The sequence below is a fragment of the Martes martes genome, assembly GCF_963455335.1.
Source record: "Martes martes genome assembly, chromosome: 9".
NCBI classification, from domain to species: Eukaryota; Metazoa; Chordata; class Mammalia; order Carnivora; family Mustelidae; genus Martes; species Martes martes.
This window is the reverse complement of record NC_137896.1, coordinates 25,559,360-25,581,338: the sequence shown is the minus strand read 5'-3', so window position 1 is coordinate 25,581,338 and position 21,979 is coordinate 25,559,360. Positions and strand designations below refer to the sequence as shown.

General features: G+C 49.5%; 2 protein-coding genes across 2 annotated transcripts in view; one reads left to right on the top strand and one right to left on the bottom strand.

Annotated features, from left to right (window-relative positions):
* Positions 1-1,076, top strand: part of TTLL9 (tubulin tyrosine ligase like 9) — a gene marked incomplete at both ends in the record, with an annotated part of 40,854 nt that extends 39,778 nt beyond the window's left edge. The window contains one exon of the mRNA XM_080814450.1: positions 1,000-1,076. Coding sequence (XP_080670576.1) covers positions 1,000-1,076 — 77 coding nt within the window. The remainder of the gene's footprint in view (positions 1-999) is intronic.
* A 1,999-nt stretch (positions 1,077-3,075) lies between these two features.
* On the bottom strand, positions 3,076-9,202 carry PDRG1 (p53 and DNA damage regulated 1). The gene is made up of 5 exons (XM_080814374.1): positions 9,037-9,202; positions 7,480-7,555; positions 6,891-6,965; positions 4,627-4,707; positions 3,076-4,016 (listed from the first exon to the last, which is right to left on the bottom strand). The coding sequence occupies exons 1-5, from the start codon at positions 9,121-9,123 to the stop codon at positions 3,934-3,936; spliced, it is 402 nt and encodes a 133-aa protein (XP_080670500.1). The 5' UTR covers positions 9,124-9,202; the 3' UTR covers positions 3,076-3,933.
* Between the last annotated feature and the right edge of the window lie 12,777 nt (positions 9,203-21,979).

Genomic DNA, 21,979 nt, shown 5'->3' with positions numbered 1-21,979 from the left:
AGCTAGGGTTCCGTGGAACTCACTTTGGCAAATCCTGGGGACACATATAGCGGGCCCCCACTGGTTGAAGCCTTGATGACCAGTCAGTGCCTAGGAGGCAGGGATGGGGCTCAGGGCTGCTCAGAAAGATGGCAGGCGCCTCCAGGTCAGTGTAGTGGTGGCCACAGCCATCTAGCCACTCAGCCAGCATTGGTGAGCACCACCCATGGGCCTGGCACAACTAAATGACCATGGAGCTGCCTCGTGGACCCACCGCGAGGACAAGCACGAAGTGGGTGACACCATCAATGTGCTGGGAGAGGAGGCATCTCGGAAGCTTGTGCTGGCCTCTCAAGCGGGGACCACCTGGGACACGCTTCCAGGAGCATAGGGGCTGCTTATGGGGAAAGTTGATCTCTAACCGCTTGTGCCTGTCCTATGGGCTGGGGAAGGGGATGAAGCTAGCGCCACACCTGGTACGGACCAGGCACTGTGCCAGCTTGCATGCGTGTCCAGCAAGTGCAGCCAAGAGGACAGGTCGTGTGGAGCTTTGGTTAAGAGCTTGGCCTCTGGTGCTACAGACCCTGGGTACAAGTCTCAGTTCTGCTACTTTTGGTGTGATTTGGAGCACATTTAACTTTCCTGAACCTCAGTTTCTCTTTTATGTATCATTCCTGTGAAGGCATAACATGTGAATCCACATTCAGCACCTGGGTCAAAGTTAGCCAAAGTGAATGTTACCTTTTGCTTTTGGTGAGCCTTACATCCACTCCTGAAAGCAGGTGTCCTGGGTTACAGATGAGAAAACTAAGCTGGAGGCGAGTCATTGACATGCTTGAGGGCCACGGAGTGGAGGCAGTACGCAAACAAACCATAGGCCATCCAGGGCTGCGCGGCTCCTGTAGGCCCTTCCTCCCTCCCTCCAGGTACTGGGAGCACAGGGCCCCCCCAGCCACCCCCCCCCAAGCCCATGCCTCCACTACCAAGGCCATCCCAGCCAACACTCCGATTCTCTTCCAGGCTGCGTCAATGACCGGAACAACCAGCTGAGGCAGCTGTTCCGCTCCCTTCAGAGCCAGAAGAAAGCCTCCAGTTAGTCCTGGCTGCAGGGACAGCAACCCGACCAGGAGGTGCCCCAAATCTCCTCCCCACCCATTCCCAGCACAGTGGCACCTCCAAGCACTTACCTCCCTCCCTCTGGCCTGGCGGCAGCTTTGCAGACTGGCCAGGCTGCTGCCTGCTCTCTGCTTCTCTGGGTCCCCACCCTGGGCACCTCTGCACCCAGAGACAGCTAATCCCTGGGACTGGACATGTTTTAACCTTGTAGGATTGGCATGGCTATTGGGCCCAGCGAGAACAGCTGTGGCAAGCCCTGCTACTCCAGAGAGACCACATCTAATAAATGAGCACAGGCCTTACTTACTTGGAGTCACTGCACACTGGGCTCCGGCTCAGGGGATGCTGTTGGCTGAAGCCAAGTCCTCCCGGATTTGACCCTTTGATGTCTCAAAGGTTAAAATGATCCCTTGGGAGGAAGGGTTCAGGCACTAGGGAACTGGTCTTAAGGTTGACTTGCAAAGCAAGCAGTTACTAGATTGTGTTTACTGGGCTCTGGGGAAGGGCTGATTCTTAAGGACTTCTTTGTCTCCTTTCAACACCCTGACCTGGTATGTCAGGGAACTCATGGAGCTCCCCCAACCATCTGAAAACCAGTGGGCCAGAACATCCCCATTTCTCAGATGGACATGGTAAGGATCGGAAAGGGAGGGCTGCTTAGCAAGTGTCTTTGCAAAGAAGCACTCATCTGAGTCAGCTGGGTGATGCAGGTGCCTTCTGCATCTTCCTGGGAGCTGAGCTTTTTAAACCAGAAAGCCTTGGCTTGGCAGGCAAGGCGATGGCGTAGGGAGTTGGGCGAAAAGTCAAAAGTTCTGCATTTTCTCCATATTCCCCATTCCTAAGCCTCCTCTTGGTTTAAGATTGCCACAGGGCAGGCTGTGGGCGAACCGCTCCATGGGGGACCTACCTATGGGACCCAGGTAGCACCTGTTGCAACACTCCCTGCTGCGTGACAGCTCTTGGGTTGCAAATAACAGATTTTGACTGCCTAGGGAAGGGCTGGGTTTTTGGAAGGAAAAGTACTGGCAAACCCCAGAAGTGAACCATCTAGCCTTGGGAAGGCCAGAAGCCAAGCCACTCTGGGCCTCCTGCCTCCAGAGTGTGGGGACTTCCTTGCATCCTTGTGACGGATGCAAGACCAGACAGCCCCAGACACAGGCTCCTCATTTCCAGGACAGCCAATCCGATTGGCTCTCCTTTGGCCTAGCCACCACCCCGCTAGACAGGCAGGCGTTAACATTCAGAAAGGAATCCTGGGCCAGGCACACATCCCAGGGACTGCAACAGCCAGGTCCATGTGTCCTTGTCTTTCACCCTTGTTCTCCAACCCTGCAGCTTCTGTATTTGGGGCAGGTAGGGGGGGACAGGACACCATGAGGCAGTGTGTGCACACAGATGATTGGATTAGACTCCTCTGTTCACTTGCTTTTCTCACTTACTACATCTTGGAACTTATTCCCAGGGAATGCTTAGAGAGCTTCCTCATTCTTGATGACAGAGTACCGTATTCCACTGTCTGAAGCTATCCATTTCTTTAACTAGTCTACTATGGACAGACATCTAGCTTCCAATTCCATCTCCCCACTTTAGGGAAAGCACATGCTATTCTACTTAAACTGAAGACGCAAAATCAGGTATGGGCCAAATTTGGCTTATGTAAGGTATATTGTTTGGCCAACACCCAAGTCTCTGAAAATCTCTGCATTAGCAATATTTGAAAGACAAAATTCAACTTAAAAATCCAAATTTCTAGCTCCTCTTGAAAACAACAACAAAAATAAAACATTAAGATCTGGCCATACCAGCCTATGTTCCTGAATCATTATGGGCTGGAGCCAAGTGGGGCGAGGGGACCAGGTGAGGCCATTACCGTTGTTACTGCCTGTCGAGTCCTGCCATCATTTCCCAACAGGAGCCACTGTCCCTTCATAGGTGATGTCCTCAAGGCAATGTGCCCTCAATTAAGGACAAGTTGAGGTAAAGAACAGAGCTACCATTCATTCCCTTAGGAAATGTTTATTAAGCCCTCAATGAACATGAAAGACACAGTGCTGCCCTCACAGCACACTGACCCGAGGATCGGAGAGCACAGAGGGCAGGCCGGAACTCTGAGCAGTCCAGCCCAGGGCCTGCCTTCAGAGGCGGCGGAGAGCTATGTGAAGAGGCAGCTCCCTCCCCCACCCCCGGTGCAGGACTCTGCAAGGACTTTCTGACTCAACAGCAGGTGCCAAGTCCGCTATGCAGCACCCGCTCTGGGCTCCGTCCCAAGGGCAGGCAGGAAAAAAGGGCCACAGTGGAGGCCGTGGTGGGGAATGGCGTGTCCGCCCCACAGATGGCTGTGGTGACCTACGAAGCACCAAGATTCTGCCCTTCATTCAGAAACCACCTGTGAGCCTCCCGCTTTACTCCAATTCCACTACATGCTGCTTGAGAATGCCTCTGTTCCTGAAAGGAATGCAGGAATGATGCTCCCCTCTGCTGCTGGGGGCCCATCTGAACAGCAGGCCCTTGTTAGAAGTGCCTGCTGCGGTCATTCTCACACCCCCACGGGCACTGCCCCCGCCCACCGCTGGTGGCAGCCAAGGCCCATCAATGGGTCTTGTGTCTATCCAGCTCCAATGGTGGGACTCAGCAGACACTGGCAGGCTGAGGGCTCCCTCCTGCCGTCACAAAGTCACAATCCCCACAGACAGAGGCTTCTCATGCTCAGATTCCTGACACCTATCGCCTAGCAGTGTAGATCATGTCCTTGCAGGTTATGAAGCTGGAGAGTCCTGGGTCCTCCATGACCACAGAGGGAGATGCTGTCATAGGTTCCCCCATCATGGTTCTTAAGTTTCATCCTTTTAAGATGATCTTGAGAGCTTTAAGTTCATCCTGGTTGAGGGGATTCAGGTTAAAACCCTTCAACTCTGGTTTGCCTAGGGGGAGAAAACAATCCATCAGCAAGTTGGGCCTCCTATTGTCCTACCTCCTGCTGGCCCTGGAGTCAGGCCCAGGAAAGGGGTTTTTGCTGCATTCATGCTCCAAACACTTAGCCTTAAGGTCTAACAGGGAAGGGCCTCGAGTTCTTCAGTGTATTGGACAAAGCACATAGTCCCCAAGAACCTGCAGAGTCATGACTGCTGCCCAGAAACCTACTGATTGCTGCCAGACCTGTGACCAGTCTGGAATAGTTAGGGTTACCCAGAAGGTCAGCTCTGACCTTGACCATCCGACCTGAGGCCCTCTGAGTCCCCTCAGTTAGAGCTGTTCTGGTTCCTGTACCATGCCTAGGATATAATGTAAGACACCCCAGGCTGTTCCTCTTATGGCAGAAGACAACTTGACACAGGAGTAACACCCCACAAACCTCTCTGTCCATTCCATCTCTGGGCAGCTATGACCACCACCCTGCCCACAGCCTCCGGGTGGCTCGTGCCGCCCAGGCCCTCGCCCACCCACCTGGGAGAGGCTTCCCACCCGTGCTCTGTAAAGTCCATGTGGACAGTTCTCTCCCCTCCTGGTTTCCAGTTCCATCCAGGCCCATACCTTGGGCCTCAAAGAGGCGGTTAACCTTCACTTTAAGTTGTTTCCGGAGTTTCTCTATTTCTTCATCCAGATGATCCTGATCTGAAAAAGATGAGGTGGGCAGAGGATGGGGCTATACTACAGACACACTGACCCAGAGGCAGCTGGGGATGTCAGCTTTTCTTCAGCCTCCTTGAAAGCAAGGGCTTCTGGCATTTGGGAAGAAGGGGACCTCAGAGACCAACTGAGGAAAGAAGTAAAGATCTAGAGAAGGGAGGTGATTTGCCCAAGACCGCTAAGAGAGCCCAGGACAGGACTGAGGACCCACCTCTCTGTCCACTGACCTGTCTTCATTATGCAAAGTACCTTTGGATGTTCAGGGGTAGGGAAGGCAACATCTGGACAGTAGGTCCCCCTCCCACTGTGAAATTACAGAATACTGAAACATGAGACCAGAATGAAGAACCTAGACCCAGCCCATCCAAGATGGTTGGAAAATGTGTGGCTAAGGAATCTCACAAACCCAAGTCCATCAAGGTGAGCAGTTTTTAAACAACATGACCGTGGTAACATGTGACCTAAACAATCAATGGGCAAGCCTGATGCTCAAGCTTAACCTAATTCACCATGAACAGAAAAGATTATCTTGCCAAGATGGATCACACCTGAATGCAAACTGCACTATTAGAAGTAGAGGCTACAAAGCTTGGTGATGCAACTGCCTAATGTCACCCGACTCCACGTGCTCATGATGACACGCTGGCTAGTCTGTCCTCCCCACAGATTTTCATTCTTTCTGATGGGGTGAACACCGGAGCAGCCAAGCCCTCTGGCCTGGGCAATGGTTCTGGCGCTCATGGTAAATGAGCAACCCTGGTCTCTTATGAGCTTGTTGAGCTCCCATCGACCCCAGAGAACCAGTGATGATAATGTCCCAGAACCCTTCTAGGTATGGTGCCAAGACCACACTTGTGGGCCGAGACAGCTGAGGATCAAATCCTGAACCCAGGCAACTGACCCCTCTGAAAGCTCAACCTGAGTGGCCTGCCCACCACTCAAGTGCAATGACAACTCTTAATTTTATAACCATAATATTAGTGTGTATTTTTCAACAGGAATCTGGCAAGTTCTCTAAGTTGATACAGTCTCCTTTGCTAAAATTTTATTTCAACAAGGACAGAGAAATTCTGCCTTCAGGGACAGAGGCGACCTTGCTGGTCCTTTGGCACATATATTTTCAAGGGTAGGGGAAGAGAAAACATGCATAATCTTTCCTTTTTCCAGCCAAGGACGCATCTGCACCTTAACCTTTTGCCTTTATGATGCTTCTCCAAAGAGCCTCCAGGATCGCAGTTGTGAAGATTTGAGTAACATGCTGAGTGCCCAGGCTATGGCAGACCCTAGAGACTCACTCTCCCCAAACCTCCATTTTCAGTGCAGTCTCTACGGCAGGGGCTGTGAAACATAAAAGTGCACCCTGCCAGGCTCCCTTGCAGCTACAGCGGTGGGGGGCACATGACGCAGTTCTGGCTAATGAGATGTCAGAATTCTGAGGAGAACAGCGGTATTTCTAAATAGAAGGCAAGGCCATGTACAGAGAGAGCAAGCCGTCTGCCATTCCTGCAGGCTGGCCTATGGACATGAGGCCTAAGATGATGACACAGCCCCTCCAAGAATACATGAGGGTGACCATGCTAAGCGTCAGTGCCCGTCCTGGACTGCCCACCTCTGGACAACTGACGAGAAAAACAGAACCAGATTTCCCTAACCTCCACTTACTGGGTTTTCTGTATCTGTGGCTCAGCTCGTTCCTCAGTGATAAACAATCACTAGGCTATGTACACAGTTTTGTTTTGTTTTTTAAAGATTTTTATTTATTTATTTAACAGACAGAGATCACAAGTAGGCAGAGAGGCAGGCAGAGAGAGAGGAAGGGAAGCAGGCTTCCCGCTGAGCAGAGAGCCCGATGCAGGGCTCGATCCCAGGACCCTGGGATCATGACCTGAGCTGAAGGCAGAGGCCTTAACCCACTGAGCCACCCAGGTGCCCCTGTGCACACACAGTTTTATCTCCACTTCACAACTGTGCTCTGGGGATGCATCCCCTCCTTCAGAGATGAGGAAATAACTCAAGACTGGCAGAGCAGGGATTAAAACTCACACCTGTCTGAGCCCTGTAATGCAGCTGCCTCTCATCAAATGGCCCAAAGCCTGACTCTCAGTTCTGGGTTAAGACCGAGGCTGGCGGGGGAGACGTGTCCCTGACCCATCCCCAGAAGGTCTTACCTTTCTCAATCATTTCCTTCGTTTGAGAATGAGGCATCTTGATAAACATGTTCCCGAAGCAAACCATCACATCTTCTGAAATGGCAAATGGTCACTCTGTCAACAAATATTTTTGAACACCTACTCTCTGCCAGGCTTTGCTTTAGGTGCTGAGAACACAGCAGAACAAGACAAAGTTTCTGCCCTCATCGGGCTTATGATACAGTGGAGGAGAAGGAATAAATAAGCAAAGATACAATTTGTGAGACCCTGATAAGGCTAAGTACTCTGGAGAAAAATAAAGCAGGGTAAGAGGGATTGCCTCACTGATTATGTGACATTTGGGCAGAGATCTGAAGAAAGTGAGGCATGAACCCTGCACACATCTGAGGAAAGAGTGAGCTATGCAAAGGAAACAGGAACAGCAAAGACCTGTAATTTGCTTGGGGTCTTAGGAACAGCAAGCAGACCAGTATCAGACCTGCAACATTTTCTTCCTCATCTCCATACGCTATGTCACGTATGTGTGGCTTTTGGTCTCTATTACGGACAAGCTGAAAGCCTTGGAAGGACACACCTCCAGGGCTGCAGTGACAAAACCTTGACTTACCAGAGAGGCTCAGATCCTTCTGCAGGGCCCGTAGGCCCTCCCGGTTCTGATTTCTTTTGGTGTCCAGGTCCACAATCTGCAAAGCACAGGGGCAGGAGAGAACTCAGCTCCCTCCTGTCCCAAACCACCACCTTCCAACAGACACGGGGCTGTTAAAACCCAACAGAGACAAGGCATCATTCCTGGGTTTCTTCCAATGTCATGCCTAAAGCACACTGATGTGTAAATGTATTTCTTCCCCTATCCACTTTCCAGGTCTTTAAAGACAATGCTCTGTGCAGGGTGCAGGTACTCTCCCCACAGAGAAGTGCTGGGGAAATATTGGCTGATTAAATGGATAATTCGTTATTATTCACAAGAGTGCTAATGCTCAAGCTTCAGAGCATTTCAAAATCAGGAGGGGAATCAAAGCCTCCCCCTGGACAAGCTCCTCCAGCTGTTTCTGACCTAGCATCACAGAAACTACTAAGGAAGTAAGGAGGTAGTACAGTTTCTTGACAGCGTTGGCTCTGGAGTGTCTGCAATACCAAGTTTTGAATGTGAGCTGTGTAATTTCACCTTCTGAGAAATGAAGATATGAATGGCACCTACCTCCCAGGTTACTGAGCCAGGAACTAAACGAGCTAGCATAGAACCTGACACACAGTAAGTGCTTGAGACATTTTAATCGCTATTTTATCACCAGCATGCACACCCTGATGCAGTGTTTAATGGGCACTTATCCAAGTCTTCCACTTTTCAGTAAATACCCTACCAATCATCCAATTATTCTAATTGGAAATGAGGAATCATGAATCATTCTCCACTCCTCCTACTCCCTCAACCCACATACAACCATCACCAAGGCCTACTAAATCCGCCTCCAAAATATACCTCTGACCCATTCATTTGTCTCCATCACCACCTCCCTGGCCCAAACCCATCCCTTGCCTGAACTTTGGCAGTGGCCCCTCACAGGCCCCTTGACCCCCTATGTTCTGTGCTCCACACGGCAGCCAGAGGAATCCTTTTAAAGCCTAAATCCAGTCACATCATTCTCCTTTCCCCCAATAACTCTCTCCAATCACTTAGCACTTAAATTAGCACAAGACCCAGACTTCCTATACAGGTGTACAAAGCGTCTCCACCTGCCCAATCTCAAGACTACTCCGGTCTCTTTTCTCTTCTTCTTCTCCCGAGAGCCTTGGCGAAGGCAGTGCACCCACGGTCAGTGGGATGGGGCCTGAGGAGGAACTGCATTTTGAAAAAGGTGTTCAGGTAAACCACACAAAGAGATAGTGGCTCGGGATCCGGAGGGCACGGAGAGTGGGGGAGGAACGATGGAGACAATCCCCGGCACCGACCAGGCGCTCATTTAATACGTGCTAATAAATACGTGAAGCGCGGGGCCGTAGCAGATGTCTGGCCCACCTTGCCTCACCACCGCCCCACGTCTGTGGTCACCGCCGTGAGCCCACCAGCCCACTGGGATTCCGAAACCCGCACGCGGCCTACAGCGCTCGCCGCCAGGCCCCAACCGCCGAACCCCGGCCCCAGAGCCACGAACGGGCCTCCTACCTGCCGCTTGTCCGCCAGCACCTCCTCGGCGAGCTCTTCCACCTCCACCAGGTACCGCAGCACCCGCTCCGCCTCTGGTGACAGCATGGTGGCCGCCAACTCCGGCTCAGGCGGGCCGCTACACCTCCTAAACTCCGTTTGGGAGCGGCGTCGGCTGCGCACGCGCATGGGCAGGGCTTCCGCCGCGCAAACGCAATTAAAAGAACAGTGGTGCGCAGGCTCCAACTCGCAAGCGTCCGCAGGACGCGAGAGGCGGGGTCTAGCTTTGGGGGCGAGATTGGAGCGGCCCCTGCAGGCTCAGAGAGTATAGTCCGCAGAGCGGTCTCCTATCCCTCCTACTTCCCTTCCTCTGTTTGTTGAGCACCTCCAGGGGCCAGGCAGTCTTAGGTGTCGAGGGTGCAGCAGTGAATAAAACATAGTCCCTGCTCTCGTGTAACTTCATCCTAGTGGGAAACACGACAGTTCATGACAAAACAAGTAGTTACATACTATGGCAAGCAGTGATACGTGTTTTGGCATAATACAAATCATTCTTCCCCTAAGGAACACGGAGAAGGCCTGTGTATCAGTGTGACTTCTATTTAACCTCTGACACCTTCAGTTTCCAATTTATAAAATGGAGTGATACAAATCCCCCTCATTGTCTCTCTGCAGGATCAGAAGAAGGCAGGAATCATTTTTAAAATTCAACTTTGGGAGTGCCCGAGTGGCTCAGTGGGTTAAGCTTCTGCCTTCAGCTCAGGTCATGATCTCAGGGTCCTGGGATAGAGCCCCATATCGGGCTCTCTGCTCAGCAGGGATCCTGCTTCCCCCTCTCTCTCTGCCTGCCCACTTGTGATCTCTCCCTCTCTCTCTGTGAAATAAATAAATAAATAGAATCTTTAAAATAAATAAATAAAATTCAGCCTTCACCAGTATTTGTTAAACCCCTGTCTTGGGCACAATGTCCGGAGTAGTTGACCTAGACCCAAAGAAGGGGCTGGAAAACCATGTGCAGTGAGCGATGAAGCGTCAGCTCAGAAAAGAAGTTCCATAAGTGCTAGAAAGTAAATCGGCGTGGGCCATGGGATTTGGAAGGACCTCCAAGAAGAGGCATGCAGGTGGAATGTGGCTGTCCTTCAGAACAAGAAAGTTCCCTAGAGATCTTCATGCCCAAACCCCTCATTATACATGTGAAAAAGCTGAAGTCCAGAGGGAGGTGAGGATCTTACAAAGTCAACAGCAGACCTGAGACTAGAATTCTGACCTCCTGCCTCCCTGATTCCAGCTTTTTATGCTCTCATTCGGTCCCTCGTAACCAAGCCCTTTTACATCCCTTGCCTTGTTTGAATTTCACAGTTTGTGTAGAGATGGGTTATTACTGCCCATTTCATAGCTGTAAACTGAGGCCAGGAGAAAGGCAATGCTTTGTCACACAGAAAGTCAGGAGCAAATGTGTGCCTAGGTTCTGGTCTCTATACCACGGCTGTCTCTGGAAAAAAAAAAAAAAAAAAAAAAAAAAACAACTCTCCTCCAGATTGTGGCCCCAGAAACCCCAATAGGAACTCCTCCTTGCCTGGCCTTGGCTTCCTTCAAGTGCCAGAGACAGAGCTAATTTTCTCTAAAGCTGCCCTGCCTGGGGAAAGAAGGAGCTTCATTAAGGATTCCTCACTGAGGGTGAATTTGTCGCCAAACCCAAGATGTTTTGTGTAAACACCTTCTGGTTCAGAAACGCAGGCACAGGCCCTATGAAGGAAGGAGGAAGATTTGCCAAAGGAGAAACAGGGCTTACCAGGCATCCCTGGGGCCTAGACCCCGGGACCAGGTCTCTTCTGAAGACATTGGGACCCCAAGAGGGCTAGACCAGCCTGACCCTTGACCCCTGGCAAATGAGACTGGATAGGGAAGGATTAAAGTAGGCTCCGAGATTGACCGTGACTGTCCCTTAGAGAGCACCTCTGGCCCCTGGAAGTGTTGGGGAGGGAAGTCATATGTTTCATTTGTGTTTAGAACCATTTATTTCACAAATATTTATTGACTGCCCAGACCCTGTTAGAGGACCTCTGCCATGAGCAAAAACCAGACATGGTCCTTGCCCTCAGAAAGCTTCCAGTCTGGCAGGAGAGACAGATGATAAACACAGGAACAAGTAAATATATGTCAGGTGGATAAATGCTATGGAAAACAGCAGCTCAGGGCAAGATAAAGAAAAACTGATGGAGGGGCTTTCTGCAACAAGGCGGTCAGGGAGGGCTTCTCTAATGAGGTTGCCCTGGAGCAGAGATGCGGAATAGGCACGGGGCGAGCCATGTGAATGTCTGGGGGAAACGTGTTCCAGGTGGAGGGAATAGCAAACGTGAAGGCCCTGAGATGAGGCTTTTTTTGGCAAACTGGAAGGCTAGCAAGGTCAGTGTAGGTAGAACAGAATGAGCAGGGGGAAGAAGATAGGAGATGAGGTCAGAAAGGGGACATTGAGCAGACGGTTCTATAGAAGGGGTTGTAGGTGCCCCGCCCAAACCGGAGAAGCCCTCCTTGGATGTCAGCTGCACACGATGGTGCACAAGCCTGTGGCTTCCGGCTTCTCTCCACTCACAGGTGCGAGCTGAGTGGGGGAATGCTGGTGAGTGAAGGCCCCCAGGAGCGACCCTGAACCAAGAAGACAGAAGAGTTAGTGACTGCATATCCCAGTTTCGTTGTCCCTCTTTGGGGAACCCAAGAGGAAGGCTGCTACAGTCATCTAGAAAGTAAGGATGGTCATTGCATCAGGGAGTAGCAGTGGGGGTAGCAGGCAATGGCGGGGGGCACATCTCAGGGCCTTTGCCCTCACTCCTCATTAGCCTGGATTAATTTTCTCCTGCACCTTTGTACCTGTGTCAAGGTACACCTCCACTAATCAGCTTGGTGTCACCTCTTCTCAAGGGCCTGGAGTCTCCTCTAGGCTCACATAGCTTCCCCAGTGTCCCCAACTCTGTGCTTAAATACTATCTTTTTCTCCAATCTTCTGCCTGTCCAGCTGTAAGCTCGAGGGCGGAAACCATATCTGTCTTGTTCTCTACTGTGTCTTTAGAACTTAGAACGGTGCCTTGCACACAGTGGGTGCTCAGCTAACGTTTACAGAATAAAAGAGTAGACTGAACATGAAGCAGAACTTTCTAAAATCCACAATATTCAAAGATGGGCAGAACTAAGTCGAGGGTAACTAGTTCGAATCCCAGAAGGAAGCCTGAACTGCCACATGGTCAGGATATTGCAGAAGATGAATCCCTCTGCAGGCTCGAGTGGGGGATCGGGGTGGGCAGAGGTCTGGGGGTGCCGATCCCTAACCAGAAAAACCCTGCTTGGTCACACTGGGCACACCCCCGATCTTTAGTCACCCTAAGCCCAGGCCAGAAGGGATATGGCTGCTGGGACTTTGGTGTTTGGGGACTGGAGCCAACAAGATTAATGCTGTACCCATCCTCCTAGGATCTCCTTTTACTGCGCACCCTCTTTGGATATGCATTCAATGACCAGCCCTTGCCCACAGGCTGCTGGAGCCTCCTGGGGTGACTTACCTTCCGCCTAAGCTATAACCCATTATTTCAGAGATAGGAAAGCCTACCTTCCTTGCCTGGGATGCTGGTGCCGGTGTGGGTGGATAACTCGGAGGTATGACTTACATCCCACAGTTCTCCCATGGGATCAGGCTAAAGCTGCCATTCACAGGACACCTGCAAAGTCTGCTGGGCTTCGGCTCCTTCCCTGTCATGCTTCCCCCACTCCTTATGGTTAAACCCCCCCAAAACTCACATCTTACTCAGTAAAAGCCAAACTCCTTGCCCAGACCCATGAGACCCTGTCTGCCCAGCCCTGCCTCTCTGAGGCATTTCCCGCCTATCTCACCACTGTTTCCCTCTGCCCTCATGTCTGCATGTCTCCCTCCTTCAAGTCTAGGCTTAAATTTCACCTTCTCAGTGAGACCTTCCCCAACCACTCGCCTGCATTTAAAACTGTAAACCCCGCTCGTCCCCGTACTCTGAACAACCTCTTCTGCTCCACTTTTCCTCCTTTTTCTCATAGCATTTGTCACTTTCCAGTGTGTTATGTAATTAACTTACTTGTATTTACTGTTAGTCTCCTTCTGCTAGAAAGGGAGTTCTGCGAGAGCAGGAATCTTTGTCTCATTTGTCACTGATGTATCCCAAATGCCTAGAACAGTGCCTAGTGCATAGCAGGTGGTCCGTAGGCATTTTTGAGTGAATGGAGGAAGAAAAGAGCCAGAACTCTAACTGGGCAGATTCTCTTTGAGACCAGGCTCTTAACCCCTATGCTGGAGGTGGGCGGTGGGAGTGGCAGATCATGCCAGAACTTTTTGGCTAAGGTAAGGGAATTGGATTTTGTTCATAGATCCGTGAGAGGCTACTGGAAGGTTTTGAGGGAGTATGGAACATGATGGAGTTTATTTTGTGAAAGCGTTCTCCGGCTGTGGGGCTAAGAAGGGTTAAAAGGGGGGAGGAGAACAGCCCCAGGAGTGGGATATTAAGGGTGGGAGAGTGATGATGGGGACTTGGAGAGGCAACAGGACCATACGGCACTGGGGCTGGGAGCAGCAAGAAGCCCGCTCAATACCCTAATTCTCCAGGCAACCTGGGTGGTTGCCTCATGGGCTCTGGCCTGTGAGTAGTTCAGGCTGGGCCTCCCAGCTGCTGACAACGTGCCCCTGTCCCACAGATGGACTGTTTGCTCTCCTGGGTGGTCCCCAGCCCCTCTCTGCTTCCTTTGCACCCTCGTGGGCTTGGCAGGTGGAGAGGAGGGCTCCACTCCTCCTCCTCTGACCCAGAGAATAATCCTTATATTCATATGATCTTCCTCTGTGCCCTCACCTCATCCTCCCACACCCCCCAGTAACACAGAAACCTGATTCCCATAGGGCAGATGAAGACACTGAGGCCCGGAAAGGGGATGAGACCCCTCTGAGGTCATGCAGCCAGATGGGGACGCCAGGTGGGGACCTGTCTTCCAGCTCCCCTCGCCCCGATTTCGTCAGGCAACAGATGGTCCCATGGCTCAACTTGAAAAATCTTAAGTGACCTCAAAGGGAATGCAAGGCCAGAACATTCCAGGCCTCCCTGCACTGGCCTTTACTACTACCTTGAACACTAAATCTATTCATTTTAAAATCCAGGAGTAGATTCTTCTTACCAAAAGTGAAAACATTACAGAAAAGACTCAAGTTCCTTTTTGACACCCCTCCCCCCATCCCAGTTCCCCTTAGAGTCCCAGTTTGAGTGTGTCTTTTCAGAACCGTGATATTCATTTAAAGACATAGTTAGAAACCCCAAGAAAATAGGGGCAACCATCATGTGGGTGGCAGGGTGGGATGGCGGATGGAGGGCAGCACTCACAAATGCATCCCTCTGTAGTCTGTTTACTCTTGGACATTTTTTTAAAAGAAACTTTTTAAAATAAAGGTTTACTTTTTATTTATTGGAGAGAAAGAAAGAGCACAAGCAGGTGGAGAGGCAGAAGCGGATTTCCCACTGAACCAGGAGCCCAATGCAGGGCTCGATCCCAGGACCCAGAGATCATGACCTGAGCCAAAGACAGACACTCAACCACCTGAGCCACCCAGGCACCCTCTCTTGGATATTTTTGATTGGTATATTTAGATCACTCTCCTGCCTTCTGACAGCTGCCATGTTTTCTATGGTGTAGAAGTACCGTATTTCATTTGTTTCTCTAGCTTTCTAAATTAAAATTTACATTTATTTCTTATGCACTGAAGTACAGAGGGTTGATTAGGTCCCACCACTCAGTTCTTAGCACAGGGTCAGGAGGTAATCTGCAAGGATCCTCTCTTGTTTGTACCATTTCCTCCTTTTCCTCCCCAACCCCCTCAATTCTGACCTCACTAAAACTCTCTTCATGTTTGATAGACATCCTTAAATATTTGAGACTGCTTACAAAATGCACAATAGTTGTTTTGTGTGCTTATGGATTTTTTAAAAATTTAATGAAGGTATCACACACACACAGAGAAGAGGACAAATCGTAAGTATATGATAGTTCGTGAACTTTCAAAAATGGAACACACCTATATAACCAGATCAAACCACAGAACTAGGAGATCCCCTCCAAGGCCTCCCAGCCACTGCCCTAAGACTAACCACCACCCGGACTTCTAGCACCAGCCATTGATTTTGTCTGTTTTTGACATTTATACAAATGGAATCATGCAGTGTGTGCTCTTTTGTGTCTGATTCCTTTGCTCATCATTTTGTTCATGAGATTTATCTCTATTATGTGTGTAGTTGGGATGGATCACTTACTTTCAATGCTGTAAAGTACTCCACTGGTCGAAATACACCACAATTAAGCCATTCTGCTGCCATGGGTGACATAAGGTGGTTTCCAGCGTGGGGCTGTTACAAAGTGCAGATAGGAACAGTTGTATGTCTGTGGGTATAAACACGCACGCAAGCCTTGCTGTTGTGTCTCTATCCACGAGTGGAGTTGCTAGGTTCGGCCAGTTTTAATAGAAATGGATAAACTGGATATGTGTTTTAAATCCAGATAAATATTATTGTGATACAACCCATGTTCATGTCCTGCTCCTTTATTTTTTCTCATCTGGTATTTTCAGCTCTGTCCATCTACTCTGTGTATCTCTAGGTCCTTCCTCCTGAAAGCTCCAGAGAACCTGAGCTCCTTCCCCCCTCACTTCACTTGTCCTTTCCCTTGGTTGTGGATGCTTGAGTTCCCTTTCTTCTCTCCATCAGTCCATACAGAGCCACCCTGATCACCCTAGCGCGCTATTGCCTTGTCATATAAGGCGTGAATATGCTTCTTTCCCCTAAATACTACCACACTCCTCTCCAGAATGGCTGTGCTCATTTACTGCCCTACCGGTGATGCATATCCTCACTGATGTTAGACATTAGTCACCTGTCTCTGGCTGGTCAGTGTGGAGGTAAGCATCATATTTATTAAACAATTCTCTCGTGAAAGGACATTTAAGTTGTTTTCTGTCTTACTAGAAGTGCTGCAATGACCCTTTAGGGCCATGTCTCCTGGCACTTTTCTGTGAGCTCAGCTTCTTCTTGGTCTCATCTTCCTCCACACTTCTTGAACCCTAGTCTCCCAACACATCCCAAGGTTCTCGCCTCTCTGTCTTTGCTCAGGCTGTGCCTTCTGCCTGGAATATTCTTCGCGTTCCTTCTCCACTTGTCGAGTGCTTACTCTTCCCCTAAGGCCCCTCCTCCTAAGAAGACACCCTCCCCCAACACCCCTAACTCCCCAGGAAGCTCTCTCTCCCTCAGGTCGTCCACAGGAAATTTGGTCCTTCTTTTCTTTTGACATCAGTCACTTTTTTGTTTTGGGCTACCTGTTTTTTTGTCACTGTTTTGGCTTTCTTTCTCACTGGCCTTGGAGCCCGCTGGGGCTAGGGGTTCCAAGGGCTTCCTTTCAGGTCCCCAGGACCTGCAGGAGAGGTCTACTGAACGACTGAGTGTACCCATGACCTAATAATGTGTTGGAGGAAATTAAGGATCCAGTCTGTCTCGCTCGCCCCTCTCCTCTTCTTCACCAACTAGAACCTTTGAGGAGTTGCTCATTCCACTGGAAAGAGGGTGAGACGTGGAGTCAAAACTTCCCCTGTCTTGGGTGGAGAGGAGAGGTTGGCATTCACTCAGTCACTCAAAGCAGTGGTTATTGAGTGTCTAGCCTATGCCAGGCCATGGGGACCCACTGGGAAATAGGACAGGCCTAGTCCGTACCAAGTCCTGTGGGTTTTTAGTCACAAGGATAAGATTGGTATTTGTGCATATACCATCCTTTTTTATTTTTAAAAGATTTTATTTGTTTATTTGACAGACAGAGATCACAGGTAGGCAGAGAGGCAGGCAGAGAGATAGGAAGGGAAGCAGGCTCCCCGCTGAGTAGAGAGCCTGATGCAGGGCTTGATTCTAGGACCCTGGGATCACAACCCAAGCTGAAGGCAGAGGTTTTAACCCACCGAGCCACCCAGGCGCCCCGCATGTACCATTCTTAACTACAATAAGGTTCAAATGAAAAGCTCAGAGTCCAATAAGATTATATATCTTAACCTACCTTAAATCAGGCAATGGAGCAAAAGAAGCTTTCTTTAAAAAGTAACCTTTGACCCAAGATCTAAGGATGACAAAAAAAGAAACTAAGCAAATGGAGATGCTATGTGTGAAGGTGAGGTAGAGAAATTATTTCCAGCAGGAGGAAGAGCACATGCAAAGGTACTGTGGCAGGAGGGAACCTAGAGAAGTCCAGTGTGGCCAGAAGCCAAGGAGAAGGGGAAAGAGGGATAGGAGTTGAAGTTGAATGGATAGGCAGGAGCGAGGTCACAATGGAGGGCCTGGTGGGCAAAGTGACATTGAGAAGTGGACTCATTCACTCGATAAGTAATTATTAGACACCTTCTGTTAGCTTGAATCTGTGCTATAGCAGTGAACAAGGCAGACAAGGTCCTTGTTCCCACAGAGCCCACAGTCTGGGGGCAGATAATAACATTAAGCAGAGGAGGAATGGCTAATCTTTACAGAGGCCCTAATGTGTGCCAGGAAAGGTGCTGAGCACTTTCCCCATAATATCTCCTTTGATCCTTACCACCACACATCATGAAGTAGGATACTTTTTTTGAAGAAGAACCAGGCTTAGCAAGGTGGCATGATCCCCCCATCTGCAAGGAGTCTTGAGGCTGAATTGCAGTCCATTTTTAAAAACCCTCTTATAAGCACTTTTACTCGATGCCAGTATGTGTGGGACACATTGGCATGGTCTCTAGAGAGATGTCTCTCTAAATTACCAACACACATACCAGTCCATCAGCAAATGGATTTAGTCTACAGATACCCCAAATGGTGTGTCCACAAAATTATTCACTGATGGATTGTTGTAACAGGCCAGAGACAACCTAACTGCCCATTATTTAGGGGGTTGGAGAAGTAGAGTATGGACCATCCTTGCAAGGGAATGCTATGAAACCATGAAAAAGAGCCAGGGCTCTCTCTGCACTGACAAGGAGTGAGCTCCCAAAGTGCTATTCCATGAACAAAACACAAAGGACAGAACCATATATAATTAAGCTATGTGTTTCAAAATAGTGAAATAGCGTTTAGAGATAAGTAGATGAGAGAGAGACTGAGAGAGGAAACTTGTCATTGATTGCCTCCAGAAAGGGGAGTGATGGCTGGAGGACAAGGTAGGACAGACAAATGGGTCCCCTTTGCACCTCTGGACTTTGAGCCATGTGACTGTGTTAACTACTCAATAAGTAAGTAAATAAACACAACTGTTTGTTTAAAGGACTTTCAGATTCCATCGGGAGGAAAGTGACATCAGAACAGAGAAGACCTTCCAGGATCGCTGAATTGAAGGTGTCTTAGTGACTCCCTTGTTTTACAAATGAGGAAACTGAGGCCCAGAGAAGATAAGTGAGGTGACTTGCTCAAGGTCATCTAAGCAGGTAACGAGAGACTCAGGACTGGCTGATACTTCAGTTATAGACTTGTGTCCTTTCATGTCACAGCTGGCTCAGGATCCCTACACATGGACATGCTAAGTTGCGCTAAGTGTGGAGGACACAGTGGTGAATGACATAGGGATGATTGCTGCCTTCACAGATCTTACATTCTAAGCAAGAAACCAATAAATACATATTATAACATCATACAGTGATAAATGTTGTAGATAAAAATAAGGCAGGTGAAGGGATAGAGTGTCAGGGGGGAATTACCAGGAAAACCCTTCTAAAGAGGCAACATTTTACAGAAGAGTAAAATGGAGCCTTGTGAATACTTGGGGGAATTGTGGGAACAAAGCCAGGCAGGAGGGATTAGGTTGGGATGGTAAGAGAGTAGCAAAGAGCCAGTGGCTGGAACAGAAGGAAGGGAGGAAAGACAGGGGGAGGTGAGGTTAAAGAGGAGAGCAGGAAATTGTAGGCAGGGCTGAAGACTTTGGCTCAAAGTAGGGTAGGAAGTAGTCAGAAGGTTTTGAGCGGACAGGGAACCTGATCAGATTTCTTTTTGAAAAAGACCCCTCTGGCTAAGGGTGGAGACTGAATATTCGGAGCAAAAGAGGGGCTGCAGGGAGCCCAATGAGGAGGTTGGTCCTGTCCAGTTGTCCAGGAGAGAGGTGACAAGGCCACAGCCTGGGGCAGTGAATGGGGAGCAGAGATCCGTCTCCCAGTCTGTGCAGTGAAGGAGTTGGATGACATGGTCCCCTAGGGCCTTTCCAGTTCTGGCATTCGGCAATTTGGTGAATTAACTCAGCACACACCAAGTAGGCACAGCCAAGCCCGTTTTCCTTTTCTCACAGTCTCTAGATTTTTCCTTTTGGATTCTGTGTCTGGACAGAGCCCAGTGATCCGAGGCTCAGAGCGGGGACTCCTGTCCACCCCCATCACTGCCAGCCTCGCTCCAGTCCCCACCTCCCAGGGACAGATGGGTGGGCAGCGGGAGGCAGCTGGGCCTCGAAGCCTGCAGGGCCCCAGGGGAAGGAATTATCTGAGAGTTCATAACCCCTCTCTGCCTTCCAGATCTTGAGTTAAAAGCCCCAAATGTCACAGCCCCAAGATGCAAGGGTTTGAGGGTGCCAGGAGAGGGGGGCAGGACAAGGCGCTTTTCTGTCCTCTGCTGCCCACATGGGGGTGGGGCCCTGGGGTGTTGAGAACTCCAGCCCTGGGAGCAGGAAGCCATTAGAGGCTGAAACCGGTGGCCCTCAGGCCATGTCTGACCCACTGACCTATTTACTTGGCCTGAAAAATGTCTGAGCAAAAGTGGAGCCAACATTTAAAAATCAAGAGATTGTACAATAAAATCCAGATTTCTGGCTTCTCTTGAGTAATTAGAAAATCTGACCATACTGACCGCTTATTCCCATATGACAGCATTCAGCCTTAGCTGAGTAGCAGCTGTCCTCATTATTATTTTATTTTATTAATAGGTAAATACATTCCCACGATTCCAAAAAATATATATATAAATGGGCACATAATGAAGTCTCCCTCTCCCATCCTGTTTCCCTTCTGCCCAGTGCCTTCTTTGATAATCTCATTTTCTTATGTAGACTTCCCAAGTTTCTTTGTGCGTACACAACAAATACAAAGATAGACTCTTATCCTCTCTTTCACCCAGCTTCCCTCCCCACCCCACCGCCATTCTATCCCTTGCTTGTCCCCATGGAGGCCTCTCTGTATTAGGAGACAGAGAGCTCCATGACCTCCCTTACTGCCATATGCCATTCTCTTGTCAGAAAGTCCATGATTTATTTAGCTGGTCCCCTACCGATAGGCATTTGAGTCATTCCCAATATTTGCAGTTATAAACAATGCTGTGCCAATTATCTTGTACATAGTTTACCCAAGAACTAAAGGAATATTATTAGAAACTGGTCCTAGTAGAGGGTGCAGTAAGCATGGGTTGAACTTGCTTCCAAGAGTGATTCCCAAGATTCCCAACAAAGCTCAGAAACCATTTCCTTGGGGATGAAGGAAAGACTCCCAGATTGGTTTCTGCCACTTGCTAGAGGTGGGACTTCTCTCTGGGCCTCAGTGTTCCCATCTGTAAAATGTGAGAGGGCCTTGGGGAACTGGATAAGATCTCAGGGCCTGTCCAGATCTAAACTGCTGTGGTCCACCCTCTCCTTCCACTCTAGTCATACCCAGCCTCTTTTCAGCCCTTAAATGAGCCTGACTCAGTCCTAGTGCAGAGACTTTGCTCAAGCTGTTCTGAGCCCCGCCCCCAACATGGCTTCCACTAAAATGCCATTGCTGTCCTCCCTTATGGGTCCTAGTCTGAATCCCCAATCTTTGACCTCAGAACTCACCAGTCCAAACCATTCAGGTCAGGTTACCACCCGCTCTACTGTACCACTGATAGGTAGGTCACTCCCACCTGGTCCACACTTCAGGTAGCCCATCAAATCCTTCTTCTGTTACCGCTCTAGTCGCCTAAAGTAGAGTTCTTGAAATCCAGCTCTGCTAGTTCCTAACCAATGGCTTTAGGCAAGTGACAGCACCTGCCTGGGTCTCAAGTTTCCTTGTGACAAAAAAAAAAAAAGAGGGGGGGTTGCTGGTTTGAAGGTAACCTGTGGTAATATGCATAAAGTTCTTAGCACAATTTCCGACACACACAAGGGCTTGATAGTTCCTTGAATCACCACCCTTGCCCTCAGTTACCTAGTTTATAAAATGGGGAGAACAACAGAAACTATTTCATACACTCACTCATGCATTCAGTGATGTTTATAAAATGCCTATTGGGTGCCAGGTCCAACACTGGGCACTTGGCAATTGTTGGTGAAGAAAATAGATAAAATGTCCCAACTCTTATGGAGCTCCCAGGCAATTCCAAACAGGCACACGTAAAAGATTAAACTGCCAGTGTACTGATGTTAAGAAGGAAAAGACTAAAATGTCATGGAAGCTCATAACAGGGGAGTATCAAAGAGATTTCTCTGAAGGATAAGGTGTGGGGCACAGTTCGGTGGGAGATCCAGGAGGGCTTTCAGTGGAAGGCATCACCCTAGATAGAAATTAGCATTAATTATCCTCACCCCAACCCCGAAAGGAAAGCATTGGTTAACTTTTTTTTGCTTTTTTCCCTGAAGCTAAGAGAAATTGAGCGACTGCCCAAGGTCATGGAGTCAGGAAGAGGTGAGTAGGTTTTGAACCCAGGCTTCCTGGTTCTAGAGTCTCAGACGTAAAAAGCATGTCATCTACTGCCTGTTTGAACAGGTTGATCCTAGGATGTGGATAGGCATGGGAGGGAGAGAAGTTGCCTTCATTGGGGTGGGGCCCAGAAGTGAGACCTCAACTGTCAGGCCCCACCCAGGCACCTGTGAGAAGGCAGAGATCCAGACACGTACAGAACTGGCCCAGGGCTGTTAGGGGGTCCAAGGGCAGATCTTCCCTCTGCCCAGGACTCTGTGCACTCCATGAGTCTCCCTGCTTAAG